Source organism: Ovis aries, chromosome 7 (genome assembly GCF_016772045.2).
Source record: "Ovis aries strain OAR_USU_Benz2616 breed Rambouillet chromosome 7, ARS-UI_Ramb_v3.0, whole genome shotgun sequence".
NCBI classification, from domain to species: domain Eukaryota; kingdom Metazoa; phylum Chordata; class Mammalia; order Artiodactyla; family Bovidae; genus Ovis; species Ovis aries.
The window spans coordinates 21353713-21363896 of NC_056060.1; the positions used below are offsets into that span (position 1 = coordinate 21353713).

Below are 10184 nucleotides of genomic sequence, written 5' to 3' on the forward strand. Positions count from 1 at the left end.
CTTTGCCTGAGCCCCTGTCCTTCCTGCCGGCTGGCCAGGACTCCTTGGGGGGAGGGTGGCCTGGCCCCTGCATCAGAGCTGGAGGAACCGAGACACCCCACATCTCCAGAGGAGGAACTGAGGACCAGAGGGGTGTGGCAGCCTGCCTCACCTGAGTCCCCATACTGCTCATCAATCAACCACCAGGGACAAGAGGGAGGAATTTCACAAATGAGGAGCACAAAGACACCAGAGGGTGATCCCATCCCAGATGCCTAGACACGGAGTTGCACTGCTGAAACTGAAGCCCTCCTCCACCTACCCCGCATCTGAAGCCACAGGGGTTAAAAGTGTCCTGTTCCCTCCAAAATGAACTCCCCATTGATGCTAGGAGAGGCTCAAAGCTGGCTGGGGATGGAGATAGGGTGACACAGGTGGCTGGAGCCCAGGTGTGTGGGCCCCCCCTTCCCATAGGGCATCCTGGAGCCAGCTGATGCCAAGCTGAACTGAAGTGCAGTGTGGACCAAACCTGGGCCTTACGTGCCTCACGTTGACCCCTCACACACGCGAGCAGAGCACACACAGGCACACGCAACAGGGCACATCTCTGCTCCTTCCAAGCTCCCACCAGGGACAGGCTGGCCTGGGTCACACAACTGCTCAAGGGACAGGGCGGGTCCTGAGCCCCCTCTGCTACCAAACCCCTGCCCCCTGCTGTGCTTTACAGCCAGGCTCTCCTGACCACCTTCTCACCCCTTCACTGCCCCCCTATCTCCTGGACTCCCCAGCTAAGCCCTTCTGGATCCCTCCTCTGAGGCCTTCACCACCCCCTGTCCAGGATGTCCACCACCACCTGTCTTGAGAATGGCCTGTACAGAAAGTCTTGAGAACCATGAGCAAAGACCAAAGAAACACAAAATTCAGTCGGGCCTAGCCCTAGAAAGGCCACCAGGCATGGTGAGGAGCCAGGATATGAGGATAGGAGAACAGGACGTAGTGGGCAGGAAAAGCCAGACCAAGAGAGGCAGGTGGATAGCATCGAGGGGAGCAGAGTGCCTCTACCAGAGCTCCGGTTCAGGCAGGTTTTGGGGCCAGGGCCTGCATCTGGACAGAGCACCCGAGAAGAAGGAAGACATTTCAGGGCAGGAACACACGAGTGCTGGAGAGGGGCTATGAGCAAGTCAGCTTGGAGGACCTCAGCCATTTTGGGATCTGCAAGGCTGTGCAGGGTCATCCCGGCCACACTGCACTCTCATGGGCCAGGAAGGGCTGACTCCAAACTCCCCCTGAGCTGTGACTGTCCTTCACTAACTGGTCTCCTTTCCCATCTGTGAAGCTCAAGGAGGGGGAGTCTGCCAGCCACCTCTGAGTGCCTGGGGCCCAGCACGGGGTCTGCACATGAGATGTTCAGGAAATATCCTGCTGGGGTGCTGGCAGCCTGGGAATGTGGCCCTACTGATGGAGAGAGCTGGAAATGAAGCTGGGCCATTTTTAATGAGCTTCAGGGGGCTCGGTATAATATCCAGAACACCTGTTTGGGCGTTAGGAGTGCTGGGCTCCAGCCCTGTGTGTGCGTGGTCAGTCATTCAGTCGTGTCCAACCCTTTGCGACCCCATGGACTGTAGCCCTCCAAGCATCTCTGTTCATGGGATTCTCTCAGCAAGAATACTGGAGTGGGTTGCCATTCCCTTCTCCAGGGATCCTCCTGACCCAGGGATTGAACCCGGCTCTCCTGTTTTGCAGGCAGATTCTTTACCGCTGGGCCACCAGGGAAGCCCAGGCTCCAGCCCTAACTCTGTCACAAATAAAGAGGTCATGTCCCCTAACTGAGCATGTCCTCTCTTATGTGAAATGAGGGCATTGAACCAGGTGATATCTGAGGGCTTGTCCAGCTCCAGCAACATGGGAATCTCCCTCTTACATTGGATGCTGACCTCTCCCTGGTGACCTGTGGGTCAAGTCCTCCCCACACCACCAGGGGGAGCTCTACATATGCCCCAGGCAAGAAACCCACTAGAAGGGCTGGACAGGTGGGCCTTCATTCACCTGGGGAAGGCTAGTGCTTTTTCAGACACAGGACCCGAGGTGCCCAGCCACCAGGCTCACCACAAGGTTGCCTTGCACCCAAGAGTCATGGCATGGATATTCTGTATTGAAGGATATCCTCAGCATCTTCAGTCTAAAGCCCCACTTGCTCATTGTTCAGACCTGGTCCCAGAGTAAGGACCATGACCTGCTCCACGCAACATTCCCATGAATATTCCTAGCATTCCTGATCTGCCTAATTTCTGAGGAAGAAAGAGATTCACCAGTAGGATTCCAATCTTTTAATTTGGGAATGACCAGCTTCCTCCTGCACCCTCCCCTTAGACCATAAAGCAGCCTCCCTGGCCGAGCTTCATCAAATGCCAGACTAGCCCCCACAGACAAGTCCACGTGACTTCTCAGGCCTGGCTCCATCACTGTAGGCTGGGGCAGTAGACAGTAGGCTAGGGAGCTAGTGAATCCAAAGGAGATGAGTCTGTCCCCTGTCCCACTTTCTGGCTGGGCTCAGAAGCCAGGTATCCCCAGGGTCACTGCTGGTCCCCTGTGAAGATGGAGCCAGGTGGGATAGGGCATGGGGGGGTAGCTGGGTTGGGGGGCAGGGGGCATCTCCTCTCCCCAGAGGATAGGCACTCACCCTGGGCAGCCCTGGGCACCATCTCGGTCCGGTAGATCTTGAAGGCATCGTAGGCAAAGACAGAAACCAGGATGATGCCAAACACCTGTGAGAGCAGGAGGGGGATGCCACAACAAAGGCCAGCGAGCCACTGGACGCCAGGGAGAGGGAGGTGGGTGACCCAGGGCAAGGCGTGAGCCAGCCCCTGGGCACTGACTTGAGCTTGGGGGGGGAAAGGCACAGGAAGTGTGCGACCATCAGCCAGAGGTCCCTGGGGGTTGGGGGGAGCCGGAGAATTCTGCGGGTCTGGACTCACAAAAGCAGCAATGGCAGCTCCGTCCCGGGAGGTCACAGCCGCGAAGGAGACCACCAGGAAGATGACGATGGCGCTGACACAGCGGAGGAAGTCCTGGGGGTTGGGGGCGCAGGGTCAAAGAGAAGCAGAGGGCAGGCGGCATCAGCCTGAAGTTTTCCAGGCTAGTCAGCGGCTTGACCCTCAGGTACTGGGAATCCCCACACGGAGATATCCTTGGACACAACATAAGGTGCTTGAGAGACAGAAAGCAAGAGAGAGCTCACACAGCTCCCCAGGGGAGGGACGCAGATGGACGCAGAGGGACAGGAACCAAGACTAGAAGCCAAGGGGCTGGGCTGGGGCTGGACCTGCATCAGGAAGCAGTCTGAAGGATGGGGTCAAAGCCATATTCGACTACAGGACATGGGGGCTGGATTCCTTGCTTACCCAGGAAAAGGAGAGAGGCTGGAAGAGGGAAATTCAATGTTGAAAGAAGAAAGGGCCCAGAATGGCGTGGGGGAGGCAGCACGGGGTGGGGACCCTCACCAGACAGGGCCAGTTCAGCCGATCGAAGCGCTGGTAGTACTGGGTGGCATAGAGGAAGAGGAAGGCTAGTGTGATGAAGAACTCCAGCAGCGCGGCAGCCATGTAGGCAGAGATGGAGGCCGTGAAGCAGATGAAGATGATGAAGGTCAGGGCCTGCAGGGCCAAAGGTGGGAGGTATACCAGGAAGGGGACACAGGCCCGGACAGGCCTTTGCCTCCCTCTTTTCAGGAAGCTCCCCCAGCCAGCACACCGCCTGCCCTCGGAGGTCTTGCCAACCCTGGTGGCAGGAGCCATGCCCAGGGCCTTTGCCCATCAAGGGCCGACTCCAGCCTCCCACCTCTGCCAGCCCAGGTTCCCCCTGCTCCGGGGCCCCAGTAGCCCCAGCAGTTTAACCAAGTTTCACAGCTCTGGGGAACACCACTCTATGAAATCCAGAAGAGAGTGGGTCCCCCTTTAGCACTGGGAACACCAGCCCCTTGAGTGGTGGGACATCAGCCTGTGCCCCCAGGAGGTACCCCATGCCCCATAATTCCAGGATGCCTAAAACTCCTCTAACAAGGACGAGAGCCCCTGGTTCCATGCCAAGAGGCAAGGATTAGAAGGCAGATGCTCCAGAGTGGATGTGCGTCCCCTCAGCTCTCAAATGTAGGACAAGGTATATGCCGAAGACTCAGGTTTTACACTGAGGTCTTGCTAAGTGAATAAGGGAAGGTACTTTCCTGAGGACAGATGTTCACAAGGAGCAGGCAACAGATAAAGCGGGGCTTCAGAAAGTCTGCCCTTTTGGGTAACTGAACTTCTTGGATATGCCGAGAAGTGGCCATCTAAGGCCCAGGAGGAGGCCGGCTGGTGTCACCGCCGTCCCATCCCATCCCTGTGCCTCACACTCCCTCAGTGTCCCAGAGAGCGGTCCGCTGTCTAGCTTCAATCCTTCCTGAAGACACTGAAAGCTGCTGTTGCCGCTTCCAGGTGGAGCAGCAGCAAGAAGGCAGGCGAGGAGATGTGGGGAGGGTCGCTGGGGCAAGCCGGTGTCTGAGAGGTGGAGGAGGGAGGCTGCTGAGGAGTGAGCCCTGAGGGGCCTGGGGCTGGGGGGTGAAGCTCTAGGCTGAGGAGGCGGCTGTTACCAGCTCAGTTTCCAGCAGGATGCCTTTGAGGGAGGAGAGGAAGGTCTTGTCCACCGCGAAGCCCTCGAGCCCTGCAGCTGCCCCCTCCTCGGGGGGCCGGTCCCGACGACTCCAAGCATTGAACATCTCCACGAGGCCCACCGGGTACGGCCCCCCACTGCCACCAGCCCAGGAAGGAAAACAGGAGGATGGGAACCTGGCAGGACGGGGAAGCAGAGAGGAGCAGGAAAGGCACTGCGAGAAACCTCAGAGTGAAGCGGGCAGGGCTGCCGTGGGGGACCGGAGAGGGCGGCCGCGGGGTGGGGGCGGGGGGGGGGGTGCTTGCCCAGATACGCCTTCACCCAGCTGCCCAGAGCGCCCTGCTGGTGCCTGCACTGGTCCCCAGGAGGCACGTGGAAGAGGAGGGGCGGGGAAGAGGGGAGGGGTCAGCTCTCCTCTTACTTGGAGCCTGACCCCGCCCACCCGCCGAGGGTGGGCGAAGGGAGGAGGGGGGAGGGGAGAGGGGGCGGACTGCGAAGAAACCGGGAGGAGCTGGGAGGTGAGCCGAGAAATGGGCCAGGCTAGGAGCCCCCGAGAACCCAAGCCAGAGGAAGTTTGCGTCCTCCCTTCCCTAACCTTAACCCTCTTCCTCACCATCCTTTCTCCCTTTTCCTTTCAGGGAGGGTGGGAGCTGGAGCCCGGCCCTGGCAGCACCCCTCAGGACCAAGCTGTAGCAGCCAAAACTGAGGACAAAGGCAGATTGTTGGGGGGACAAGGGGGCGCTGTGTGCCTGCTGCAGTGCCTCAATGGGCCTCTGTTTCTCCAGTATGCCAGGAGGGCAGCCTGACCCCCACCCCGGTGTTTAGGGCTGGGCCAGGGAGCCAGGGAAGGGGAAGGATGAGGGGACCACAGCGGAAACTCTGGAGGGCAGCAGGTGGGGGCTGACAGTGGGGAGGAAATGGGACCAGGCTGGGAACCACAAGATGCTCAAGCACCAGGGATGCCAAAGACAAATTAGGCCACTTTTAAGTACAGATTATTTATTTGAACAATTCTCTCCCTGCTCAATAACAGCCTCTTCCTTAGCAGCATTCATGTCAAAAGACTAGCAACTCCACCAGGAGGTTTAAGGTTGATGCTCCAAAGCCGATGCTCACTAAGCATTTGATGAATGAAGGAGCGAACAAACTAATGAACTGAAGGGCTCTCCACTGGTGAAGGGAAAAATATCTGAAAGTGCCTGTGCTGCACCAGGGCAGCTGGGGGTGGGAGGGAAGAAGAGACAGACATAGCAGAGCTTTGAAGACCTTTCCCAGGAGGAAATGACAGGATGCCAGTTTCCAGGGACCATAGACAGCCGCTACTGCCTTGGATTTGCCCTGCATTTCTCAACTACTCCAAAAAGTGCGAAGTGCGGTCCCCCATGGTCCCCCATCCTGTCCCAAGATCCTGCTGCTCCGGGTGGTCCTTTGGAGGGGCTGTGCCTTCGGGTGTCCTGGTTCACCGCAGCAGGTGGCTGTCCAACCAGCTCCAGTGTTTGCCCAGGGACCAGCCATGGTCGGCACAGCTAGGCCATCACACGGGGCCGCACGCACACGCAAGCCAAGGAGACACGGTAGAGCCTGCGTTCCAGGCAGTAGCCATGGTGGGCGCCCTGCTGTCCAGGGCATGGCCGCCGGTAGAAAACGGTCTGGTTGTGGTAGAGCAGCTCTGAGTTTCCCAGGGGGTCCATGTGGGAGCCCGTCTGGAGGCTGACACAGTGTGGACACAGGCAGCGTGCGTGGTACAGATCCTGCGGGAGCCGGTTCAAGTCTCTGTCCAACCTGTGGGGCGGCAAGAGTCAGGTGCTGGAGGGAGGGGCTGGCCAGGAGCAGTGAGGCTCCAGGGTGGAAACGCCAGGGCTGCTGTCAGTCCTGTGGCTTTGCTTCCAGCTCTGGTGCCCACAAGCCAGGTGGCTGTGAACAAGTCACCCCCTCTCCCCTGGGATTTATTCTCCTGAACTGCGAGGGTCGGGGATGGAAGAGTGACTTTCCAAATGGTGCCAGAGCCCTGAGGGGGGTGGGCCAGGTGGGGAGCTCCACTGGGGCCTCTACCAGACCAGCTGTGGTTCCAGTGACCCATATGCTGGGTTCTAGCATCACGTTTCCTTATGTGATTGTCAGTATATATGTATTTTTAAATTTTTAAAGTAAAAATTGCTCTTATATCCAAGTATAAGAAAGCATGAAGTGAAGGCTGACAGTCTGCCTCCCACCAGCCCCACTCCCCTGAGGGAGCCACTGTCTGCCATGTCCTGCCCATCCTCCAGATTCCAACTGTGCATGTATAATAAGCACATGTCCAGGTGTATTGTAAGACTTATTGACTTATTCTGAAAAGGTTTCATAGCCCCCAGAAGATGTGAAAAGTCAGTGCTCCAAAGGTCTGTGCTCCAGAAGCCCAGTAGGAAACAGCCAATAGGTTGGAAAACCATCCTCCCAACAGACAGGCCTTCGCAAACTGGGGCTCAGCTAGTGTAGCATTTCCCAGAGTGGATTCCCTGACAATGCGCTGTAGCAGAAGGGATTCTGATGATTCTAGTCATATGATTCTAGGAAGCGTTGAGTTTAATGGGCTCTTCTCTGCAGACTTCTTGCTGTGAATGTGCTGAGCATGCTGAGAACCTCTAAGGGGGTGGGGACTGCAGCAGTTTTCCCCCCACTTACTCGATATCATCTCTTTTTTTCTGAGGAACAGCTTTTGCGACACATGTTGCAAAGCACGTGCTTCAGGGAAGACCAGCCCAAGTGGATATCAAGGGTTCACAGTCCAGGTGTCTAGACCCCAGCCAAGTCAGCCGTCTGGTACCCAGCCTCCCCAGAGGGGTTCCCAGCCTCTTTAGATTTAGTCTAGAAGCTAGCCAGCCTACTGAGACCACTTCAAAGCATAGTGGCCTGGAGTCTCCACCTTGGACTTAGTCTCAATCAAAGCTGGCCCCCTCCCTAGCCAATGACCTTCTCCTTTCATCCACAAAGCCAAGGCTAAGCCAGAAATAGACTTACAGTGGGTGGGAACACAGATACCCCATGAGAATGCGAAACAGGAGGAGAACTATGTTTGGCATCCCTACAGTACTGATTTTTAGTATGTTAATTCACTGTCCCAACGTCAGTACTTTCTGCGATTTGTTTACATCATGACATAAATAGAGAATTATAAGATGTGGCAGCACATGGAGAAAGAATAAGACAGGTCCTGATCAAAGACAACCAGCCTGGAGGTCCAGCCCCCCAACTGTCCCCCCAGGGCAGAAAGAGGGTATAATTAGAACCCATTCATGGCTCGAAGCACTAGCATTGGGGATTGGGCTGCTTTGTTCCTATATTGTACATTATTCCCTGATATTTTTGTTGGAAAAATGCAGCCATTGTAGGGGAAGGAAAAGGAGAAGGGAGAGGAGGAGGAAAGATAGAAAGGGAGGAGGAGGGGAAGAAGTAGAGGAAGAAGGAGAAAGGAAGAAAACCTACCTTTTCTGTACTAAGGTTAGATTTTTCAGGGTTTCATATGATCTGCATCATCAGGCTATAGAATTTCACTTTACAGATGAGAAAACCTGAGCTTTGAACCCTTGAGCGATTGGCCCAAGGTCACCAAAAATGTGTCAGGGCTAGACCTTGTCTAACACCCAAACTTGATAACCTCACCGAGGTAAAAGGGAGGCATAGGCTGGAATTGGCTGGAACTCCCCTGGTCCCTCACACACATCCTGACCAGCACATGAGCAAGCGTTTAGGAGGGGGCAGGGGCTGGCAGACTCACTCATATCTCCAGGGGGCGATGGAACGGCTGTTGAGGGGTCCATCCTTGCTGGAACTGCAGGATTCTGAGTGGTGGGCGAGGCTGGTGGTCTCTGGGGGAGGCATGAGCACACTGTTCCACTTCAGCCACTCCTCAGTGGGGTTCTGTCCTTCGCTGGGGCAGCAGCCGGGCCAGTGGGTGCAACGCCTCTGGGACCCCAAACAGAGGGTGTGGGTTCCCATGACCACTGCCAAGAACGCCATCGCCTGTAGGAAAAGGCCGGTGAGAAAAGTGCTCCCGGCTAATCTGCATGCCCCCTCCCCCAGCTGTGCTCTGAGATTCTAATTCATGCCCCATCTGGTCCGCAGCCCCAAAGCTGAGAGCTCCCTCCATCCCCAGCCACATCTCTGCTCTTGCCTCACTCAGCACCATCCTGGCCAGGCCCCTGCTTACTAACCTGGTACATGCTGCTTGCCAAGCCTCAGTGCCACGCTGGCTGACAGTAAGGCCTTGTGCAAGCTGTTTGACTGGAGCAGTTTGGGAGTCCTGGTTTTATTTTCAGCAAACCTGTTTTGTTTATTCAAATTTATTTCCACTACCTTTTGGAGGGTGTGACCTGAGATTAAAAAACAAAACAAACCCCCCCCAAAAAAAAAAACTTGAAAGTCTTTCCAAAAGCTGCTTTAAATGCTAGTTTCATGGAAGTTGTGATTAACATCGTCGTAAGCCTATTGAGTAAACTTTGTTCTTTGCCCTTTTCTGGGCGTAGGGTCAAAGTAATAATATCCTGTTATTCTGTGCCTTGGGAAACAGGCATTGTGAGAATTCTGATGGGTCACTTGATACCTGATATTAGGGAACATCACTTGGACTCTCTCCAAGAGGCCTTGCTGCTATGATCCCTGCTGCTCCCACCCAGGGTCTTGTCTCTTCTCTTCCCTCTCTTCTCAGGTATCCTCAGGATCCTCCACTTTAGTAAACATTTCCCTCTGTCTGCTTGTTCTCTGACCCCTTCCTCATCCTCCATGACCCCAACTTCTATGACCACAATCATCTATGATTTCTCAATGTCCATTATTTCTCCCCAACTTCCCCTTGCCCTCCTCAAGGGCCACTTACTCCCATTCCTGTACATCCCCTGACCTCCTCTGGACTCAGGATACAGGCTTAACCCCATAGGCTGCCAGGAAGGCCTGGACTACAACAGTTTGTTGGCTGGATGTGCAGGGTCTAATGGAAGAAGTGGTGGGTGACTGTTCCCATGGCGCAAATGAGAAGGCAGAGCCAAGAAGAGAGGCAAGGCGACAGCCTTAGCTAAGAGCCAACAGAAGCACCCAGCTCCCAGATCAGCCTGCCCCACCCCTACTCACTAGTTGAGGAGCATGGCAGGGGGAGCTGCTACTCTCAGGCCATGGGGTAAGTTCTTGCAGTCACAGGTCCATGGACCACTGTTGGCCAGGAGAGGATATGTGTGCTCTGGCAAGGTTCCAGCTGGGTCTGGCTGCAAAGACACAGGTCAGTCAGGGGCCACCCATCTGGGGGGCTCTCTGCCTATTTTGCTCCAATCTTTTTCTCTGCATCCTTGTTCAACAACTCCCCTCATCCCCTCACCAACCCCCCTCCACTCCAACACACTCATATACAGACACCGTCTCTAGAGTGATGTTTCCTGATTTGCATGTGCTTTCCCTTAGAAAATACTCCTTTGGTAACCAACGACTCAGGAAATAAACAAAGGGAACCAGGAATAACTTAAATGGCAGAGTGATAAGGAATCAGAAACAGCCCTAAAATAGAGGCGTGATGAGGTCAGAAGGCATTCGGA

The 10184-nt window shown here is 55.6% G+C and overlaps 2 protein-coding genes across 2 annotated transcripts; both read right to left on the reverse strand.

Annotated features, from left to right (window-relative positions):
* Positions 1 to 2291: 2291 nt before the first annotated feature.
* Positions 2292 to 4861, reverse strand: CMTM5 (CKLF like MARVEL transmembrane domain containing 5). Its single transcript, XM_004010326.5, has 5 exons — positions 4604 to 4861; positions 3480 to 3632; positions 2955 to 3047; positions 2660 to 2744; positions 2292 to 2566 (listed from the first exon to the last, which is right to left on the reverse strand). Exons 1-5 carry the CDS (start codon positions 4727 to 4729, stop codon positions 2553 to 2555), a joined length of 471 nt encoding a protein of 156 aa, XP_004010375.1. The 5' UTR covers positions 4730 to 4861; the 3' UTR covers positions 2292 to 2552.
* Positions 4862 to 6110: 1249 nt separating this feature from the next.
* IL25 (interleukin 25) lies at positions 6111 to 9064 on the reverse strand. Its single transcript, NM_001195219.1, is given in 3 exon segments — positions 6111 to 6405; positions 8381 to 8625; positions 8817 to 9064. Coding segments are annotated over 3 exon segments (510 nt in total). The 5' UTR covers positions 8826 to 9064; the 3' UTR covers positions 6111 to 6149.
* Between the last annotated feature and the right edge of the window lie 1120 nt (positions 9065 to 10184).